Raw genomic sequence first — 23,679 nt, forward strand, 5'->3', positions numbered from 1 at the left:
GAATTGTATTAGTCTAGTTCCTTTGGAAATAATTTATATTGTTGTTTTACCGAAGTTTATGAATTTAGTAAACATATTTAAAACTCAGTTTATTAATTAAACTAAAAGGTAAATGTTATTCCTAGTAAGTGGAAGTAGTTGTGCTTTTTTCATATTATACCCAATTGTAACATGCTTCCTTTCTGGCACTTTAAAAACTTAAAATCTGTCAATAGTTTTTAATAGGGCAAAAATAGGCATTCTGAAAACTTAAATTATCTGGCAAGTGTGCAGTATAAGTTGAAACAGAACAGTCTACAGTTTTATTTGTGACAATGGCTAATGCCAAAGTCATGCAAGAAAATCATTTTCCGAACATTTCTGCCTAACGGAATAATTAAAATTTGTGAACGAATTTTAGAATCAGCGGCTAAATTAATACCTACGAGTTTTCAAGAGTTAAAACAGTAATTATAATAGTTTTCAATAGCACAAATAGTTCTGAAGTTCTTAGAAATTTGACTGGGTGTTGTTTGACAAGGTCGGGCATAAACATAATTTTAGTAAAAAATGTACTAGGTAAAAATGTATTTAGTAAAAAATGTATTAAGACAAAAATGTATTATTAGTGAGTTCAAAAAGAAAATTGAAAAACGTAATAACAAAATCCAACATTGTTACGAAATATAAAAAAATTATAATATTTTAGATTTTTTTAATACATACTACATTTCCATTAAATAAAGCATTGTTTTTATAATTTAATACTTTAACGTTAAAAAATGTTATTTTATAAATAGAAAATAATTAGATATTAAAATATTACTTACTTTTTTTCAAAAAAGATGAAATCTTCTTAAACCAAAGTTTCATAAATAAGGAATCTCAATCTATGCGCATTAGTTCAGGTCTCCGCGATTAAAAAGAGAAACAATGTTTTTTTCTTTACTTCTTTATGGTTACTTTTTGGAGGAGTAGCAAAAACCAAAATAAGTCAAAGTATCTTTGTGTCAATAAGACATCAAAGATACAGTTAATTTATTATTTAAACAAAACTTTTTTCTAAGAGGAAAAAAAGCATGTCCCCTTCCAAAAAAAAAAAAAAAAAAAAAAAAAAAAAAAAAAAAAAAAAAAAAAAAAACTCCATCCCTTGCTGTGATAGCAGTATTCATATGGGCATTTATTCATTCCAACACCCAAAACTTAATGGTACTATTGAAGATTATTTCTTAGAATTTCATCAAACATTTTGGCGTGAAACTTCAAAATTTAACAAAGAAGGACGTTTTAGTGTTTGTAGAAGTATGCCGTCGTAACTATCATTCACATTCAGATTGCCACAAAGATAAAGATTCAAGTGTCAAGATAAGATTTAGGTGTTAAAATAGCCTGTTCACGGATGTCAAAATAATTAAAACCTTCACACATTTGAAGGTTGGGTGAATTATTTTTCTTAAAATCGTATACATTCATTATACTTGGTTTACAGAATTTCAAAGCGCACTTTTTACCATTCTGAAACTTTTTCTTGAGATGAAAACCACCGGTATTCAAAACCTTTGCTATTCATGTCATCCTTTATCACAGGCAATTTTCAGAAGATGAATAATGACTATTCCGGACACACAATTCTGGAGAACACTCCACTCACAATGATAGTTGCAGTAAAAAAAAGATCAAAAGAGCTGTCTTTTCCCTTTCAGGAATGACAATTTTAAAAGGTCAAGTTATTTAAACACGAAGTTGCATATATATATGCACATTAATTTTACAAATTAAAAAAACATAAGCATTTTTTTTAAATTTTTTTTTAGAAAGCTTACCGAATTTTAGAAAAAAGTAACGATTTCATTCGATATTTCCGTTAATAATACTTGTACTTTTTCACTAAAAAAGTTACGAAAGTACAAGTAAAAGTACTAAATTAAAAAAGTAACGAAGTACAAGTAAAAGTACGTAATTTTACTTGTACCGGCAGTACAAGTAACGAAAGTAAAAGTACTGCCATATATGTTGGTGATACAATTTGGTAGTCGTGGTAAAATTTCACAATTTTATTAAATTTTATTTTGATGCCTTAAGACATAGCACGAAAACCATTTATTCGGTTAGATTAACTTTTTTCTTTTGCATTTTATACTATATGAAATTTAATAAAAACTATAATTTTAAAAACTATAATTTTCTTTAAACCATTTTCATACGAACGGAAAAATTGACAAATGAATAGTTTGAATACCATATATTTTAGCTCCAGTAATCAAAGTTATGTTTTTTTAATATAAATGTCACTACTACACAATAAGATGATTTTAATAGAATTTTCTTTTCCAAATAGAGTGAAATAAAATATTTTTCTCTCTATAATTCCTATTTATTAAAATTGAGGATATAGCATTCAAAAAGTTTCTTCTGTGTAAAGCAACCCTTTAAAATAATAAGCTTGAGAATAAGAGTAATAACAATAATAATCATAAGCTTTATCTAATAAAAATAACTAAAATGCATATATATTTACGTAAATTCTGTATCATTTTTTTTTAATTTTCAGGCTCATGTAAAAATGCTGATGAAGATTCTGATTCCAAATGGTTTGACTGATATTAATAAGTGAATTATTATCATTGCAGAAGCTATTTGTTACTTTTATAGGAGAAGCATGCAAATAAAAAAAATTAATATGTATCATGATATAAAATAAAACTAAATTTAAAGTCTCTGTGATTCATTTTTTTCCGAAAATAGTATAATTTATTTTAATACTTTAATAGTTTAATTTGCTTAGATTAGTTTAAAAGTTTTGAAATTCATATCCAAGAGAAGCTAAAAAATTATTTGAATTCCTAATTTAATAATTGTGTGCACAGTCTGTCTAATTTCACCAATCTGTCTAATAATTTCATATTAAAACGTGATAATTCGTCTCAATTTCTAGTAATTTGTTTAATAACAAATACAGTAAATTTTTAAGTTTGAAATAATTTCAAAATCTAGCTCGTTTAAATTTCTATAAAATATCAGATAAAAAATTTTATAATTTAGATTCAATTTTCGATATGTTTTTCTCTTTTTTTACACTAAAGACAATAAAAAAATATTAAGGTTAAAATAGTTTTAAAATGTAACTGGCTCTATCTCCCAAGTAAAAATCATGTAATCCTTTTCATTATTTTGATATTGAACATATTTACAAGGTATTACATATACAAGATTTGTGTTTGAAACAAAATTTTATGCAGTACAATGTTAGCGCAAATATTACAGCAGAAATTAGTGATTAAAAAATAAATTTTGAAATTGCATAATTACCGAGAAAAGTATGGCTCTCAATTTTAAAAATAAATTATGGAAAAAATGTGAGTTGATTTTTTTTGTGTTTAGTTCAGTTTAAATATTTCGATTTTTCTTTTTTTCAACTTACGATCTAAGAATTACAAAATTCAATAAAAATATAAAATAAATAAATCTAACGATTGACAGATTTCCAGTTTAGGCTGTTTTATGCATGAAGTAAGTAATCTGAATGAAAATGAAGGCGGAATGTAATAAATATTATTTTTTAATAATATTTATTACATTATTAAATAATTTTTTTAACAATAAAGTTAAAAATAATAATATTTTAACTGTAAATACTTAACGCTTGGTAATGATTTTGTAGTAGTTATCAATAAAATATTATTTTATAATATGCAATAAAATTAGATAATTGAAGGTAACTTTATTAAGCTACCTTAGAGCAGACCATAAAATATTTTTTTTAATTATGTATACTTTTCTCTTTTGTACTTGTTTCTAAATGTGTTGAATAAGAAATATAATTTTTTTCAATAGTAACCGTCAAATCACCAAGCCGAAAAATTAATAAATGAAAAGTTTAAATTCTGTCAGAGTTTGGTTTTAGTATCCAGAGTTAGGCTGTTTTTTTTAAAATACCATCACCTTACAGTGCAATAGTTTTATCAGTATTTATTTTTCTTGAACGTAATAATAATAAGTAATAATTAACTGGAGGTCTATATGATTGTCCTGTAACCATGATTTATGACGTGACATTTATGAAATAGCCTGCAAAATATATAATCTTTCTTACATTCTAAAATGTAAAAGTGATAAGCAATTTGTTTTTAGTCAGAATCTTTGTCAATATTTTACATATACAAGATTTGTGTTTGAAACAAAATTTTATGCAGTACAATGTTAGCGCAAATATTACAGCAGAAATTAGTGATTAAAAAATTAATTTTCAAATTTCATAAATACCGAGCAAAGTACGGCTCTCAATTTTAAAAATAAATTATGGAAAAAATGTGAGTTGATTTTTTTTGTGTTTAGTTCAGTTTNTAAAAAATAATCTCTTGAAGCTTTTTTCGCTAAATTCAACTAATAATGCCTTAATAATTTGAAGAAATGAAAATGTATAAAATATCTACATATACTGCAGATGCTCTAAAAATTCATTTCAATTGCTTAATGATACTTACAATTCTATTCATTTTTGAAATATTGGATGTCATTCAATTGTAATATTAATGCTTTTCGTGATCCTGCAATTGTTGGACATTTTAAAACTCCTCTTTCTTGCATAACATTTTAATTTCGTTACGAGCTTTTATTTTCAAAATTTAACAGTAACATGCCTGATTAAACAACAAATAATGGCAGAATAAAAGAAAGTGCATTAACCACGCAGATCGCGTTACCCGATTAAAGACTTTAGAGATTACTCAAAGATTTGTAATAATTATCGTGAGTACAAAATGATGTATTTTTAATTGAATTAGTAATAATAATTATAACACTGTTGTACTAGCACACGTTATTTTATTTTATACCTATTCTGTGAGACTAATAAAAAAATTAACAGTTCATGTTAGCACAACTCTATCGTATAAACGACCTTAATATAACTAATGCTTAACCTTTGTTATGTAGATTGCAAAAACATTTTGAATTTAAAGAAATAGACCTTGCAAACATTTTAATACTTGAATAATTGAATTAAAATTGAAAGTATAATAAAATATTTATATGAAATTATAATAAATCGAAAAATAAAAAATCACATAAAAGAAGTGATGTAAACATGTGCACTGTGATATTTTTCATTAAATTATGGTATAAAGTTCCATATCTTTTGATGCATCATACATAAATTCTTGCTTTGCAGTAAAATATTATACCATCATTTCTACAGTAACATTTATTTAATTACTTTGATTCGGTGATTTTACAGTAATTATTACTGTAAAAATTTCGTTATTCCAGACTTTTTGTTTCGTAATATGTTGCCGTAAAAAGTACTTGCTTCCTAAATGTTGGTGCTTTTTTTATCGTACTTTAGTCCGGAATTTTGTGTAGTATGAGAAAAAAGAAACTTTTCCCCCTTTTACCCTTTATCTAGTGGGATCGTCTAAAATGGAATGAGTATACAATTAATTTTGCCAAAAGAAAAACTAAATTTTAGTAATAACGTATTTAAATTACATGCTTATAATAGAAAAAATTAATTCAAATAGTTTACTCTATAAATACAGCAAAATAATTTTAAAATCATACTTAAAATTATATAATTATTAAGTAACTCGCAAAAGCTCTAACTAATGGAAAAAATGTAAATTTTCATTCTATTTTTAATCAGGATTAAACTGTCTCTCAGTGGACTGATCGTTAAGACACGGTTCCTGACAGATCACCGAAATCAAGCGGTCAGTGTGCTGGTGGGTGACCACTTGGATTAGTCTGTGTAGGGACCGAGAGTGTGTGGTTTTGGTCCTTCTTAAACTGTTCGATCTTAAAGTGCTCGACTTCGTGTGCAGGTGCCATCCCCTCTGCAGAAGATCAAAATTGTGATGGCATGTCTTCGGATCATCCTCAGGCATGTTTCCCTGACAGACGCCAATAGCCAACTGTGCAGTGCTAGTGCGACATAAATAAACTACAACAACAGGATCGAATTATTTAAAGGAAAACCTTAAAATAATTCGAGATAAATATTACACACAAATAATAAAAAACATGTAAAAAAATTGCAGAATTTGTTTGTTATTGCAATTCAGATATGCTTAAGATATTTTCATAATAATTTATTTCGTCTAGAATAGTAAACGTACAGTGATACACATTTTTGTAATAAATATGCATATTTTTCGTTACATAAAATGCATATTACTGCTGAAAAGAAGAAAAAAACTATGAAATTATTCAATGATCCAGTTATAGTAAAAGTGTAAAAAAAATTAAAATTCCTTATTTAATTTGTTCTTGAATCGATTAAAGGACAACTTCGAATTTTCAATTAACGCAGGTGAAAAAGAAATGTTGCAAATGCATTAAGATAATGTTTTAAGTTTGCTTAGGTGCAATTTTGTGTAATATACGGTACTACACAATTTTTGTGTTCCACAATTTGTCAAATACACCATTTTTACTCATTTTTGTGTTATTATAAGCAACTGTGATCATATTATTCTTTAAAACATAATAAACATATATTCTACACTTTTATTTTATCTTAACAATAACATGCACGATTTTTAAACAAAATGTATATAATCATAAAAAAAAATATTCCCTCACTTTAAAACTATAGTTTCCTTTTCTCCTAATACTTTTAAGGAAAAGCAGCTTTATACATTCAGATTAAACCAGTTGAGAATCTTAGTTGCAAAATATGCTTGTAAAAACTAATTTGTAAACGTAAGAAACTCAACATTTAGATTATTTATTGCTTATGTATGTTCCAGAGACTTCAGTATATAAAAAAAATATTTACGAAAACTTAATTATTCCGTTGCTTTTTGCGTTATTGAAACTGCTAATATGAAAAGTAAATGAGTATGAAAACGGACCACCTTGAATAACTTTTGATCTAATTTTTGAATTTTCACGTTCTAGGACTCAATTTTAATGGCTCGAGAGTCTGACCTCAAATATGGTTATTAATAAGTGCAAACGATATTTTAAGTTACGAAAACAGACACAAAAACGTACTTTCTTTGAACAAACATATTTTTTTTCCAATGGATTTGGGTTTCTGACCCCCAAAATATAAGGGGTAACCGAAATTTGGGAAATTTGGTGCCCATAGTTTGATCAGGAGAGCGAGCCAATGTTTGGACCCCTCAATCTTAATTTTACTTTTTGGGTATTTTTCCATATCAGGAGGTTATTTTAAGCGAACTGAAAAATTGTTATGCAGAACTATAAAATTATTTTTTCCAAAGGTAATGCAAGAAACTATTCAACCAATATCGCCCAAATTATGTATTTTGCCATGTAAAATTACATGCTTTAAAGTGGCGTATAAAATTGTATACCTTACAAATCAAAACTTTTTCGACTATTATTTAATAAAATAAAATAATAATAAAAAATAATATATATTTACTAAAATTTACTTTTTGCATCGAATTAAGCATGGAAAAAAATAATTTTATGTTTGTGAGCAAAATATCTTTAATTCGCTTCAAAAGTTCTCCAGATTTGGTGAAAAACACAAAATATTCATTCAATTTGCCTCAAATCATATACGAATCTGCAATTTATTTCAGCCACATTGTTTTCTTTATTAGAGGAAGCAAATCCTTTAACAAAATCCCACAGTTGACATTTTATAGGGAGTGCGAACTAAGTTCATATTTTCTATCTTCAATCAAACTAATGGCAGTCGAGAAACATGTAGCACAGCAGAGCTCTGAAAATACTGTCTTGATTATATCAATTTCAATAATTATATTACCAGTAAACAATTTAGAATTATTAATATTGTTCTTTTGAAGGCTCAATTCTCTCGCACTCATAGTTGAAGGAGTAACTATATCCGAAGAAACAACATTTTCTTTCCTAAATCTGCTTCCATAAAACTTTTGTTTACGTGTCTATGAGGAAGTTCTGGCCATTTGAACTTCAAAAAAAGTAAATGAAACAATTAAGAAAAATCAACTTGAGAGAAAAATATAAAAGAAACGGTAAACGTAACAAATTAACAAAAAAAAATAATATAATTACCGAAATTCAACAAAAAATAATGATAATAATAAAGCATAAGAATAAGAGCGCTATCAAAATTAAACAACCCAGAATGAAATGTTTACAGCTAGTCAAGCTAGATTTGCTCGTATAAAATATTGTACAAAAGAAGAAATATGGTTGTCAGGTTCTTTTCTTAAATTTTAGAAACTTATCTTATGTCTTAGGCAGAAATTCGAAAACGAAACTAGATAAAAAGTTTACTTCCTGTTTTGATTTCATATTTCCGGCTGCTCAAAACCTAAATAGTTGTTTTTTTTTTAAATCATTATAACTTCTGCTCTATTTGACGTAGAAATTAAATTAAAACAGTTTTGGAAAGAGAAAGGTTCATAGTTTTATTTTATATGAAAAATATGTTGTAGCAAAAATTGGCTAAAATAAAGTAGTCGTATACATTAAGGGTCAAGACTTTAGAGCCCTCTCCTGACCAATATTTTGGGGATCATAAATCCGAATCCGTCGAAAAAAAGACATATTTAATCAAATAATGCTTTTGTGTGTGATTTTGTAACTTAATATATCATCTGTACTAATTAATTAGTTTATTCGAGATCATGCCTTCGAACCAATATATTACTAAAATAGTAGATTTTTCTTCCAACTATGATATTACAACCTATACAACCTACTTTAAAAGCTCTGGAAAATGGGAATTATCAGTAAACAAACGATCAAGGCATAATAAATAATCAGAAGTAACTGTAAGAGTAAAAAAGTAAATACAAAAAGTGACTACATGCACCGTAAAGAATTCTACTTTACCACAACTACAAAAATGATGTCACCTAGGCATCTATGTTTTTTTCACTGTATTAGAAAAATATAAGACATAATAGTAGAGCCTCAATTCCGTCGCTTTATGAAAACTTTACACGGATGATAATGATTAGTCATCCTATTAAGGCTTAATTCATAAAGTCAGCTTTTATTTCAAAGTCATGAATATTGAATAACATGAATAGTTTGAAATAAAATGACTTTTATTTCAAAGTCAAGTTTGAACACGTCCTTTTCAACTTATTTTAGAACAAACAAGTCTCCAAATAATTTCTAATTATCAACAAACATTATAACACAAATGAGACAAAATAGAAATAAAAATTCCCATAAATTACAAACAACAATCTAAATAATGCCTTCATTTTCAATTAAATGTACCACAGTATTTAAAATTTAAAATAAAAACAATTAAAAGAGGAGTTTTCGAGAAATATGTTTTACACATAAAACTTATTTATTTAAAAATGTATCTGAAAGAAAAACAGAAAGATATGACAATAATATGAATTAATTACGGTAATTAATTTATTATTACAAGTCAAAAAGAAATCTGGTAAAATTACCGTCGCGAATGCTAATGACATTCTGGGAATAAAAAAAACCAAAATTATGGTACTTAGATCCTTCATTTGGTAGTTTATCCGTAACGGTATACCAGATATTCTTGTTTTCAATGTTATAGTTCTTATTTCCGTACTTTTATTAAAAAATAAAAAAACTGAAAAGTAATTCCAAAAGAATAAATGATTTTTATGTCAAGCTTTAAGGTATTATGATAAAATTATTAAATTTTATCGCATTTACTAAATTTTAAAGAATATTATAAGATCTTATTTCTTGCTAATCTTCTAAAATAATTACCAAAGCGTTTCGGTGAAAAATTCCAAAAATGGTAAATTGTGCTGTATTCTGGTTGTTTTGACCATACATTTCGTACTATATTTATATGTATATTTCAGTGTAAAAGTATCAATTTTTCCACTTTTTTGATGAATTTTGAGATTAAAGATGAAAATTATTAAAAATTTAAAAATCCATTTGTTTTCTTTGAATTTCTAAAAAAAAAAGAAAAGAAAAAGTAAAAGAAAAACTGATTTTTAGTTTAAAAACTTTATTTTGGTTATTTAAAAATGTCACCCAAATTAAGCAATATTTTTATAGAATCAATCGTATAGATATAATAATTATCGTTTCAATATAATCGTTGTTTTATACAAACTAGTTAGTAAAATAGTTAGTAAACTAGTTAGTAAACTGAAGAATAAAAAATCTATATTTCAAAACTTTGATTCATGTGTCACTTATTTCGTCACTGAGATTTTTATCTTTCACTTAAAATTCCGGTTTTTGTGCGTTCAATAATGATGTACTAATGATATTCAACTTTTGATCAGCTGTGTTTATACTCGATTTCTTAATGAGTGTTCAGCGTAAGTCTGATTACTTAAAAGATCGCGCTATTAATATTCTCATATCAATCAGAATACGTTTAAAACTTCACCTGTAAGGTAAGAAACTTTTTTTTTCTATGAATCTCTAAAACTTTCAATAAAACATTATTCCATTTTAAATATGATTACATTAACTTCATATCAGTTTCAAATAGTGAATTTAAAATCAAGAATAGTTTATTTTGTGGTCAATATTAATACCTTTTTTCGCTTCAACTCTAAACCTTTCCATAAAATTTTATTCTAAATATTTGCACACTAGTTTTATAAGGATGTTAATTGATCAGGTATTTAAAATCTAGTTGTTAGACTATTTTGTGGTCAGTTTTTTGCAAAATTTTTTCTTTCTCTCTGGAAAAAATAATTAATCATCTATACTTTTCGAAGTATAGAAACTTGAAAGACTTCTTTACTATCAAAATTTTATCAAAAGAAGTTCAATAGATTAAGAACAAACAGCTTTTGTATTATTTTGTCTTTAAAGATCGGTATAAAATATTTTTAACCACTATTTTGAGTTAGACAACATACAATATATTTATTATTACTCATTTTGATCCTTGCGAATTAAATCTATTATACTGTAAGAAATCTCTCTGAATAAATGGTTAAATAACAAATTATTTAATCATTATTTTTCCATATTGGAATAAAATAGTGAAAACACGATAAATAAGATGGCATTCAAACCGTTATCTCTGAGAAAAAATTTTCAGATTTCTGATCCCAAAATTATAGGGGGTAGCTGCAATCTGGGAAATATGTTCCCAATAGTTTAATCTGGAGAGCACTTCAAACTCTGGACCCCTTAATGTTAATTTTACTTTTTGCGTTTTCCGCTGTATCTCGAGAATTTTTTAAAAGAATTGAAAATTTTTTGCACACAATCAGAAAATTCTTTTATCCTAAGATAATCCCATACAAAAAATAACTTTTAGAAAATATTTATAATCTTTTTATTATTTTATTTAAGAATAGTTGAAAAAAATTTAAATTGTAAGATGTAAAATTTTTTGCATCATTTTGAAAAATATCAGAAATTATGCTGAAAAATGGAAAATTTGAGTAAAATTGTTCGAGTAGTTCCTGAGAAATCAAATTTTAAGTATCTGGCATTTTAAAATACTCCTCGAGACATTAGGATTGAGTACTAGAAAGTGAAAATGCGATCATTAGATCAAAAGTTATTCAGGGTAATCCAACAGAAGGAGGTTTGAGTTCCCGCGTTGACACTACAATATTTCCTCCATTCTCTTCAGCTTATGAAGAGCTGCTAGTGTCCTTCACTCTCCCATGACCATTATCTAACGAAAGACCTAGCTCCAATGTACAGATGAATTCCTTTCTACGGTTTTGAAACAATGCTAGTGATAAATGGTCAAAAAGTCTTATAGTCTTGTATTCATGGTTTCATTTCCATACTACCTGTAAGCGGTTTAAAAACAGCAAAGGTAAAAGTTTTCTTTCCTGTAAACTTACCGGTAATTAGAGGGATAGAGAGCTGCCGATTAATTTGACGTACTTTTAGGATAAAAATTTTTTCAGTGTATCTTAAATTGACAAGGGTCCTCTTCCTGTATTGAAAGGGATGGAGGAAATAATGTGGCGTCAATGATGAGACTTGAACTGGGTTTTGTTAGTCATGAGATTGGTGGATTACCCCTCTCGGCTATAATATATACCCACTTGCAAGGAACAAAATGGTTTCATTAGGGTTGCCCAGTTAATTTGATAAATTTCTAGTCGTTTAACCATAATAGGTGAAGGCAGTTAATAAACTGGTTTCCTCACAGTTAACAATTTGAATACCATCTTATTCATGGTTGTTTGACAGTTTTGTTTGCATAGAATAAAAAAAACAATTGAATGAATTGTTATTTAACCATTTTCTCCGAGAAATTTCCAACAGTGTAACCAATTTCTTAGATCCAGGACATACATATATCACAAGATTATAAATAGAAAAATATTTCAAACAATTCCTTCACTTAAAACACTAAATGTCTTCAATGATTTAACTTTTCTTTAAAAAGCTGCTAGTTTAAAAATATTTTAACTCATTTATTATTAGATTATTATAAGCAATGTTTAAATCATTACCTTAATTAATCACAAAGAAATCTGTTCTAACTGTATAATGTAAATCGCAGAATACATGATCCTCGATTTAGTTACATTAAATATCATGTGAAGATATTATGAATTTATTCTTAAAACTATTGAATGCAACTAAATTGGTTGGACTAAATTACTACCTGTTAAATAAAATATTTTTATGTTAATATTTCCTGGAATAGAATAATGATTTGAAAAACTGTTTAGGGTTTCTTTGCATTGATTTTAAAATCAGTGATCTGGATTTTGCTATGCGTGGAAACGCAATTAAAATCTAAATACACTATGTAAAAATGCAACTGACGATTTTAATTGTAATAGTACTGAAATAAACTCGTTTGAAGCCTCCTGCAATCCCACTTGATAATGTTCAAATTACTCCGTTAAATTTTCGATAGCACTGAGTTTAAGACTTCTTAAAAAATTTAAAACACAAATATTTTTCTCCTCCTTGAAATAAACTGGATTTCTTTCAAAAATGTAAATTTTAATTTAAAATAAGATTTGATATAGAAAGTAATCTTAATTTTCAACAGGAAAAATTTCAGTTAAAAAGATTATGAATTCCATTAAAAAGATTATGAATGGAGAAATATTTCAAACAATTCTTTCACATTTAACACTAAATTTCTTAAAGGATTTAAGTGTTTTTTAAAAAGTTTCTAGTTTAAAAATGTTTTAACTAATTTATTATTAGATTATTATAAGCAATATTTAAATTATTACCCTAAATTAATCACAAAGAATTCTTTTCAAACTGTATTATGTCAATCGCAGAATACATTATCCTCGATTTAGTTACCTTAAATACCATGTGAAGATATTATTAACTAAATTACTATCTGCTAAATAAAATATTTTTATGCTAAATTTTCCTAGAATAGAATAATGATTTGAAAAACAGTTTATGGTTTCTTTGCATTGATTTTAAAATCATTTATCTGGGTTTTGCTATGTGTGAAAACGCAATAAAAACCTAAATACACTACGCGAAAATGCAACTGCTTATTTCAAATGGAAAAGTACTGAAATAAACTCGTTTGCAAGTCCACTTGATAGTGTTCAAATAACTCCGTTAAATTTTCGATAACACTGAGTATTAAGACTTCTTAAAAGAATCTCTAAAACTTTCNTTCTATTAATAAAAATAAGCTTAAGTAATGAAGGATATTTTAAAAAGATAGGAAATAAATATGTAATGCCAAATTCTGGCATCACACACAAATATTTTTCTCCTCCTTGAAATAAACTGCATTTTTTTTCAAAAACGCAAATTTAAATTCAAAATAAGATTTGATATAGAAAGTAATCTTAATTGCCACCAGGAAAATTTTTCATAAAAAAATTATTGTGTTTCTTAATTTACTTTTATTATTTTTTCAGATTATTAAGCACAACTATCGCTATGTATAAAGTTTCAATAATAAGCCTATTCTTCATCTGTGCTGCAACTGTGAGTTCAGCCTGCAAAGTTGACTGTAGAACTGTTCGTTGCGCGGCTCCTATATGTGATCCAGGTTATGAATCATTTAAACCTCCTTGTGAATGCTGTAATAAGTGCAGAAAAATTAAAGGTAATTAGCAATAAAAATTTTTTATTCAAAATTAGATTTTTGATTAATTTACTTTCTAATATTCTTGCTTCATTAATTTTTAAGTCCTTGCTTTTTATATTCTTGTTCTAATATTGACCTTAATTTTTATTATTATGCAGGCCCACCGTGCAAAGCTGATTGTAGTACAGTTGATTGCGCATATGTTGAATGTGATCCAGGTTATGAATCGTATACACCTCCTTGTGAATGCTGTAATAAGTGCAGGAAAATAAAAAGTAAAAAATAATTCGAATATTTAATGTATAAATAGTTTTTCGTATTATTGAACTTTGTCGATCTGTTCCTTATAGATTTTAATTTCTTGATTTTTATATTTTTGTGTATTCCTTATTGTTTTATTACTTTCCAGATCCGCCCTGTAATGTTGACTGCAGAACCGTTCTTTGCGCTGCTGTTGAATGTGCTCCAGGTTATGAATCGTATACACCTCCTTGTGAATGCTGTAATAAGTGCAAGAAAATTAAAAGTAGAAAATTATTCTCATTTCTTATGTAAAAATAGATTTTTTTATTATTGACCTTTGTTTTTATATTCTTTTCTTATAAATTTTTACTTCCTGTCTTTTTTATATTCTTGTTTTAGAACTTTATCTAGTTTTCTTATTTTTATTGTTTTTCTTATTCTTCAGACCCACCCTGTGAAGTTGATTGTACAGAACCCTGCCCATTAATAAAATGTGCTCGAGGTTACACATCTGTAAAGCCTCCTTGTAAATGCTGCAATGAGTGCAAAAAAATAGAAAGTAATTAACTATTCTACATTTTTTCTCAATAAGATCTCAGTCTAGTGTTTTTTAAATTCTCGTTTTTCTCTTGTTATAGTGTTTTTTACTGGGTCTTGTCTTAATTTAGGAACTTGTAATTTTTTTTTTAAATTCACGCTTCATTTTAAATATTTATTATACTTTTTTAAATTCAATAGTAAAAATATGAAAAAAATTAAAAACAAAGCACGAATTGTTTTTAAAGTACATTCTGTTTAATATTGTTCTTAAAAATATTTCCTAAACTTTTGTTGGAATCACTTAACTAATAATATTTAATTGCATTGCGAAAAATTATGATAGAAAATACCTGTAATCAGGGTTCTTGTATTTTTTAGCGTTAAGTACACCTTGAAATTTTTTCCGCTTTACAGTAAGAGTTTAAGAAACTATTAGCAGATCAGTCATACTGTAGTTTTTGCAGTAATATTTACTGTAAAATTACCAAATAACTGTTATTATTACAGTAAAAATTGCGACTTAAAATTTTACTTTTAAAATTGATTTTACTCTTGCTGCACAGAAATCTCTTATAACATGCCTTTCTTTTCAAATAGCACCGCCAGGTTCAGAAGTGTGCGAAACCATCGATTGTAACGGAAATGAATGTCCAATAGTTGACTGCATTGAAGGTTATAAGCCAGTAAGGTCTGAGTGTGGTTGTTGCGATAAGTGTGTACCAATAAAAAGTAATTTTTCTCATTATACGGTACTAAGTTATGAACCAATTAGTATTCCGTGTTGCATTTTAAAAGATATGGACTGTTTTTTCCGCTGTAAGATATATTTTAATAACAAAAAATCTTTTATAAATAAACCCACGTAAAAGGGAGGGAACTATATGATTGATTAAAAACTTCTATTGTTTAAAAAAATATGGAGATAATAAAAATTATCATTAAATGGCATTGCCAAATTTATTTCTACCTCTGTCACATCAGCTCAGCTTGACGCTCTGAAATCTTGTTTCATTCATATGAATATTGATTCCCTTGTTAATGACAGAAGTTCCTCTACGCCTCTCCATAGCTTGCGGATATTCATTTGGCCTTAATTTGCAATTCTGATCCTTAGCAGTTTTAATAGTTTTGTTTTCTTTACATATTTTCTTTGTTTATTTTACATATTTCACTCTTGGTTACCGTGGCCTTTCAATTTTGTTTTTCAATTTTATTTTCTATTTTTCGTTGGCAACTTTAGCTTTTTGTTCCATATTAATTTTGACTTCCTCATTTACATCTTGTATGTCCTGAGAATAAGCAACTATTTTTGAGAGCTTCAAAATTTTTTTTACCATCGACATATATTTAAGCCAATTAAGTTTTAATCAAGAATGGCAAAACAGCAAGTTTTTAATCAACAGAATGTAAATGTCGTCCACAGTGCCAGAAAGAAGATACTATTTGGTGTAAATTCCATGAAAACTACCTAATTCATGTTATATTTTCTTCATATTTTGTATTGTTTAAGGCAATATTATGTGGTGCTAATATTTCACTATATACTAGCTCAGGATGCTTCAAAATTACAAACAAAAACATTTTGAAAATTTAATTCATTTGTAAACTTGGTAATAAGATATCGATATTTTAAATAAACAATTGCCCGATCGAAAGTAAGACAACTGCGGTAATCGCTGAAAAAACGTTTATTTACTACAGCATAGTCACAAATTTAGCGGGAGAAAAAGTGATTAGTGATTGGATTAATTTGAAATTCAAGTGTCATAATAATGCATTAAAAATATAGTTTTATTGGTAAAGCGATATGAAAAAGAAAATAAAAACGAAAAATAACTGACCAGAAAATGGCGTAATTGAACGATGACGTAATTGATCGTGAGCAAAGCACTCCAAAATTGTTATTTCTCAAATTCGAAACTGGGATGTCAGAACATAGCATAGAAAATCAAAATTTAAAACCCATGTGGATACGGATGAAAAATCAGTTAATACCTCCCAAAAAACAAGGCGGATTTACAACGGAATCTGTGAATTAAGTACTGCAAAAACTATTACTGACATCCGAAATTAAAGTGTCGTAATAACATTTTATTAAAAATATCGGAATCGTCCGTGTAAAAATGACGTAAAAACGAAAAATGTCTAAAATAACTACTTAGCAAACGTCATGGATTAACCATAGAATTAACGACGGAATAGTCGTGATTCACGCTCATCAAAAAGTATTTACTCATATCCGGCGTTACAATATTATATCATACTGCAAATACCGAAGTTTAAAAATTCATGTGCAGATCGTCGAAAAAAGGTTTGGGAAAACGATGATGGTTAACGTTTAAATCGTCGTTAATTACGAACGTCAAAAAGTCATATTCTATGTTGAACTTCACGTGTCGTTATAACATCATATTAAAATTATTCGGAATTTGAAAAATAACATGATAAAATGATCGAAAATCCAGACAATCTGAAGCTGCTACATCAAATTTCGCAACTTCGGTTTTCTGTTACTATCGTTTGGGTTTTTTTCACTACCAATTTGCTACTTTCTATTCGATGAAATTACCCCTAACACATATATTTAAGCATTATCTTTAAATTATACTCTTAAACTTTCATAATATGCCTTAATTTTCACGCATGGTAAACCCAAGTTCAGAAGTGCACGAAACTAATTCTGGTTGCTCAACTACACTGGTTATCATAAATTAAGGAAAATTCACAAAAATCGCGATAACTCAAGAAATTACACATGGAATTTTATGAAACTTACCCACAATATACAACACATAGTAAGGTATTAAACAACATAAAAAGAAATTATCAGACATTAATAGTAGTATAGAAATTAGCACATGTNGAGTATCAATTACTTATATTATTTTTTAAATAGTAGTAAAAACAATTTTGAATAGTAAGGTAAAAAAAATTTCCCATCACATTAAAGTGTGTAATTTTACAAGGCAAAATGCAAAGTTTGAGCGAAATCGGTTGAATAGTTTCTGAGAAATCGAATTTTAACTGCACTAATCTTTTCAAATTTGATTTCGAACTATTCGGAAGATTTAGTTCAAGTTTTGTTTTGTCGTGTAAAATTACATATTATGAAATAATGTAAAAAATTTTATAATTTATAATTAAAAATGTTTTTGACTATTACTAAAAAAATAACATAAAATAATAAGTATTTACAAAAATTTATTTCTTGCATTGAATTATCTTTAAAAAAAACACATTTCCCTGATTGTGATTATCCCCTGTGCTTTGGGGATCGGAAATCCAAATCCGTCGAAAAAAATGTATGTTTATTCATGGAAAGTATATTTCTGTGTCAGATTTAGTAACTTAAAACATCGTCTGCACTAATTAATTAGCATATTTGAGGTTGGAAAATTATGATTGTGGTACGGACTGCATAGATCCGATCATTAGATCAGAAGTTATTCAGGGTGATCCATTTGTTTTTGTTTCTTTTTCTTTTTGCATTTTACATAAAGGAATAAAAATAATTTATTTTACTTTTCTGCAGAAACAATTTCTGATAAAATGTGTTTTTTTTTTTAATTGCGAGAAAAAAGTAATAATTACACATTGTCTGAGAATAGTTTACAGGATGAATACGAAGCTACGTATTTTAAGAATGGTAGAATAAATGACATGGGTGTAAATGGCATAATATAGAATATTTATTTACTAAATACACAATCAATTAAGTTAGATGTTGGCAAAATTAAAAGGTGATGGAATGATAGAACCATTTAGAGAAGGACAAATAGACAGATAGTAATTAAAAAATTTCTTCTAACAATCGTTGACTCAACACCAATGTATTGAGGAAGTGTTCTCACGATTTAGATGAGTTAAGAATATCAGGTTTATTATTATTTTATAACTTTATTCAATATTAACGAATACACAAATGATTTTTAATTTAGTTATAGTCTATATCCTGTTGCAAGTTAAGAAAAAAACCATTATGCCTATGGAGAAGGCCTGTTTGCATTTATGTGCACGCCAAAAGGCCGCCAAGTTCCAAGCCCGAACGAATAGCAACATCGCCAACCCTTGAAACAAATTAGCACGACCTTCTTTTTGCTTATGAAAATAGTATTTCTGCATAACGAGTTTAACTTTTAAAAGCTTTTATATTGTTTTGAAAGCATAATTATATAATTTGATAGTTAAATGAAACGGAACTATATGAAGTGGCGGATGATTACTTGAATCCTTTACCGCAATCGTCTTTTCTTAACTTGCAACGGAGTATAATGTCGTTTGCAGAAAAGATTTTTAAATTTTTATTGTAATAGGTTATAATTAACATTTATTACCTAATAGTGATTACATGATATTGTGTCAAACGATACTCATTAAACGGTGCCTTGTTTCAAAAAGAAAAAAAAGGTATAAGAGAAATAAGTATATTTATTGTCCGCAGACTGCAAAAAGAAGCTAAACATAATCTCACGGAAAAAAATATTTCAAAATATGCACAATAAATCAACTACTTCTCGATATTAGAACTACCGAATGATTCTAATTTCGTAGTTTAAGAGTTTGTTGTTCAGAATTATTGAAGTTTGCACTAAAAAATTCTGGATTAAATTACAGTAAGAAGTACCAGCATTTAGTGTGTGGTGTTTCTTACATAACATTTATTTATTTAATACATTTCTACCGTAATATTATGCACACAGTATGTCATAGACTTTTGTAATAAAACCTTCTTTGAGTAAATATAGTTTATCTTTATTTATTTTAGCACTATAAATTAGCCTTTCTAATTGCAGTAGAATATTCCTTTCGGTTTTGTGCAAAATTCTTTAGTGTTTTTCAGTGCTGATAAATTGATTATTATTTTTTTTTGTCCTTTCCTTAAAAAGAACGGGAATTCAGCTTGTAAAAATACAAAAAAGAACTAAAGTGTCTTTCTTTAAAATTTATAGAAAGCTTAATTTGTTTTAATTTTTTAAGAAATTTTTTGACAAAAATCTACACAAATCATAAAAATTTTTAGTAATTTATAATTTATAAAAAAATTTTATAGTAATGAAGAAAAAATGTAATGCTTAAATGCAAAGAAAAAATGCATGAAATTTAAATTTAAATTATATAACTACCGATGTTTATAGAAATTTATCTCATATCCTTATCGCAACAGAAAATTATAAATTACTTTACGAATATTTTTAAATTTCAGTCGAATATCAAAACTCATTTTGTTAGTGTGTGTGTAGATTTACACGAAATAGTATTGACATTATACTTTTTTATCCTACCTATGTGTCGTATTAATAAGAATGTTACAATAGTTGAATTTCGTTGAAGATTAAAAAATGGAAATCCTATATTTTGGTGCATTCGTCTCTAATTAAATTCAGTATTCCTTTCAATCTTTCATTTCTTTTAGCCAGAAAATAATGTGGAAGGATCCAGTTTTTCCTCATTCAATTCCATATTATTTTGGTCATAAAACTAATAAAAGTTATAAGGCTATTGTTTTTTTATAAATATTTTTCTACCCCTAGTTTGAAGTTATTTCCCTGCACCGCTATTACCACGCTTTTAATCCAAGAGTTTAAAACTAAGAGAATTGTTGTTTTTTCTAAATGTGTCTAATTGTTTATCAGAGAATTGTTTTTCTGCCAAGAGAATTACGAAAAAATCATCAGGGTTAATGAGCGACAGTGAGCAGGGGGATTAGCCCCCTGATGAGTGAAACAAATTACAAATCCAATGAAATCACATATGACTGAATCGTTGCCAACTAAGGTAACGAAATACCAGCAATTTTGGTACCACGTAAAATGACGTAATACATGTAATTTTAGTTCATAGAATTAGCATTGATTGATTTCATTCATGTCACTTATATTATTCTTATAACTGATGTATTGTTTTCTTTCATGCATTTAATTTTCATCAAATGTTCCAACCACTCGCACAGAAGAATGCAATGTGAATTGCTCAAAAAAACACTGTCCACAAATAAGATGCAGGACAGGTTACAAGCTTGTAAAACCGAAATGCGCCTGCTGTGAAGAGTGTCAAAAAATTAAAGGTAATTATTCAATTCATTTAATTTTTTTAAAGAATGAAAAGAGATAACTTTTGCATGTTAAAAATATGATCAAAAATATCATAAATGAATAATGAAAACTCTAAAATTAATAGTGCGGCCCCCACAAAAACTTATATCGACTTGAAATTTAAAAATACCAAAAAATTATCACTATAAATATTCTTTATCACAATAAAATTTCTTTGAATACATAAACCTTTATGTAACGTCGGAAAAAGGCGAAATTTGTATTTTGCTGTGTTGCAACAGTAATCAGTCGTAAGCGAAAAATATATATAGGATGTCAGTAAAAATTGTGTTAAGTTTTCTGAAGATAAATTCAGACAAAAATAATATATTAATATGACTAGTAACTTTTTAACATATCAATATTCTTTTAACTTATTAAGTTTTATACATTTCTTATAAAAAGAAATAAGCTATCGGGAAAGAATTACAAAGCTCATTATGTTTCAGGGGAGTGACACTTTAACTACTAAAAATAAGTATCAGTACTGTTTCTATAAAGGTGCATATGAAATTAACAGAACATGATAGTGGTCAAAAATGTAGAATCGTCTCCTTCGAATATTTAAAAAAGATTTGCCTAAATTTTCAAAAATGCAACTGAATTAAATTCAATATCGAGGATTTATTTTCTCAACTAGCTTCTTAATTTGCAACAAAATATGTACACAAAATTGTACAAACATAATTAATATTTTATTTGCACGTTAAAATGCAAAATCATAAGTGAAAACATTTCCACTGTCATTTAATTGAATTAGTATTTATGTTCAGAGTAATTTTTTTGTATGAAAGGCCAAAAAATAGCATTATAGCTTCATTTTGCCGTTATTCATAATATCTTGAATCATGTAATATTTTTTCTTTTGTTTTATTAATTCTTGAAATGTATTTTCCCAATACTACAAGATACTTGTGGTAAAGATGAAGTTTATAATGATTGCGGATCTGCATGTCCCAAAACTTGTGCCAACTTGGGAAAAGATCAAGTCTGCACTAAGCAGTGCGTCGAAGGTTGTTTTTGTCAAGAAGGATTAGTTAGAAATGACAGCGGTAAATGTGTTCACCCAAATCAATGTCCAAAAAGTAAGAATTTTTTTTTTGTTTGAAATTTATAAATTGCTTTAGTGTATCATTTTATTTTTATTGTAGTGTAAGAGTTAACTATCTTTATAAATATAAGTTCCATGCAAACTCAGAAAAAGACTAATTTTGTTTTTGCTAGTGGCAACGTTATTGAAATTAACAATGAGTTTGTTGCAAGTAGCAAATATCTAAAGTATATTATTAACAATTGTGAAAAGCAATCTGGATATAAGTTTAAACTTAAAAAAATGACAATAAATAAAATAAACGAAAAATGGAAGTGACTTTCTTGTTTTTAATCGAGTATTTTTGTACATATTTTCTGAAAAAAAATATTCCATGGAAAGAGCTACCAAAATAATTACTGTTGGTGATGTAAGTGAATTTAACTTTTGAAAATGAATGCCAGACTGCACTGACGGGCATATGAAATAAAAAAGAATGATTGCCTGTTGTAAGAAAGCTGTTAAGAGTCCCGTCAATGCCGAGGACGCAGATGTATCTCACACTGAGCGTGTGTATTTTGAGACCATGTTGACATGGAGTATACAAAAATTGGAGCATATTTATGAATTTCGAAATTTAAAAAAGATCTGTTCAATTTTAAAACAATATATTAAATTTAATTGAATGTCGGGGGTTTACTCTTTCAGTAAGTATCTGATTTTTAAAATATTGCTGTAAAAAAAGTCAGAAAACTAATTTATATTTATTGCGTCTTGTTAAAATGCAAGATTATAATTGATAACATTTTCAATATTATTTAAATATGTGATTGTGGGTAGAGTAATATTTCTGTATAACAGAGCAGAAAATAGAAATTTATCTTATATTTAGCTTTATTTTTCCATTTTTTATATCATCTAAAATAATATGTTCTTTTGTTGTTGTTGTTATATTGATTTTCTTAACTTGTGTTCTCAGAACCATCAGACACTTGCGGGAAAAATGAAGTTTACAGTGAATGTGGCTCTACATGTCCTAAAACTTGCGCTAATTTAGGAAAAAATCAAGTCTGCTCTTTTCTATGCGTCAAGGGTTGTTTTTGTCGAGAAGGAATGGTTAGAAATGACAAGGGTGAATGTATACAACCAAGTCAATGTCCAAAAAGTAAGAGATATTTTTACAACTGCTTAAATTAATTTATTGTAACTGTAATATTTTTATAGAGATTTAAGAGAGCAAAAACAAAGGCTAACGGAAGCAAGAACAAAATATACTACAGTGTGATAGATTAAAAAAACCTTGATGGCACTCAGACGTAGTTTTCAGACGTAGTTTTTTGAGAAGAACTGCTTGAATCCGTCACTCAAAAAGTTCGGATAACCATTTTACGTTAACTGAATCTTCAATTTCACACTTGATACAGAAGTCTTAGCGGGTCGTTGAAAACTCTGCATTTGCGTAGCTTAAATCTAAACTAAACTACAACCTTGTTGAATTTTATTTGTTTAATTTAAAATAAATTTAAACTAAAATAAATTAATTAATTTTATTTTATTAATTTAAAATTAATTTAAAATGAATTAATTAATAATTTTTAATTCTTTATAGCACTAGATACGGAAAGGCTTGTCCTCTTTGCTTAGGATATGTATTAACATAATTATTCTTTAAATTAACATTTTGAAATCTTTGCCATTATTTTCGCGTTACTCGTATTAGTACATGAATGTACATTTTAAGTTTGGCTCTAGTAGAGAATGGAGTCCCCGTGCTTTGGAAATAATTTTCACTCAGTTTTGTTGAAATCCAATTTCTTGTCACCATGATATATATATATATATATGTGTTCACCCAAATC

General features: G+C 27.3%; 3 protein-coding genes across 6 annotated transcripts in view; 2 read left to right on the forward strand and 1 right to left on the reverse strand.

Moving 5' to 3' along the window:
• The window catches only part of LOC122272532 (tenascin-like), a gene marked incomplete at its 5' end in the record, with an annotated part of 6,062 nt that extends 3,364 nt beyond the window's left edge, over positions 1–2,698 (forward strand). The window contains 1 exon segment of the mRNA XM_043056327.2: positions 2,531–2,698. Within this exon segment, the coding sequence (XP_042912261.2) occupies positions 2,531–2,580 (50 nt within the window).
• LOC107452389 (zonadhesin-like) overlaps positions 1–23,679 on the reverse strand; it is a 547,551-nt gene that overhangs the window by 18,714 nt on the left and 505,158 nt on the right. The gene's annotated exons all lie outside the window — the stretch shown is intronic.
• The window catches only part of LOC107455505 (uncharacterized protein DDB_G0274171), a 20,981-nt gene continuing 1,994 nt past the window's right edge, over positions 4,693–23,679 (forward strand). Inside the window, exons 1-9 of one of the 4 annotated variants that reach the window (XM_071179978.1) lie at positions 4,693–4,728; positions 13,743–13,933; positions 14,074–14,190; positions 14,325–14,441; positions 14,604–14,717; positions 15,296–15,427; positions 20,649–20,762; positions 21,699–21,875; positions 22,800–22,985. In XM_071179978.1, coding sequence (XP_071036079.1) covers positions 13,765–13,933; positions 14,074–14,190; positions 14,325–14,441; positions 14,604–14,717; positions 15,296–15,427; positions 20,649–20,762; positions 21,699–21,875; positions 22,800–22,985 — 1,126 coding nt within the window. In that variant the 5' untranslated portion in view covers positions 4,693–4,728; positions 13,743–13,764. Of the gene's footprint in view, positions 4,729–10,164; positions 10,302–13,742; positions 13,934–14,073; positions 14,191–14,324; positions 14,442–14,603; positions 14,718–15,295; positions 15,428–20,648; positions 20,763–21,698; positions 21,876–22,799; positions 22,986–23,679 lie in introns of those variants that run through there. The other 3 variants (XM_071179977.1, XM_071179979.1, XM_071179980.1) reach the window with 3 other exon arrangements.

The sequence above is a fragment of the Parasteatoda tepidariorum genome, chromosome 4 (genome assembly GCF_043381705.1).
Source record: "Parasteatoda tepidariorum isolate YZ-2023 chromosome 4, CAS_Ptep_4.0, whole genome shotgun sequence".
Classification (NCBI taxonomy): domain Eukaryota; kingdom Metazoa; phylum Arthropoda; class Arachnida; order Araneae; family Theridiidae; genus Parasteatoda; species Parasteatoda tepidariorum.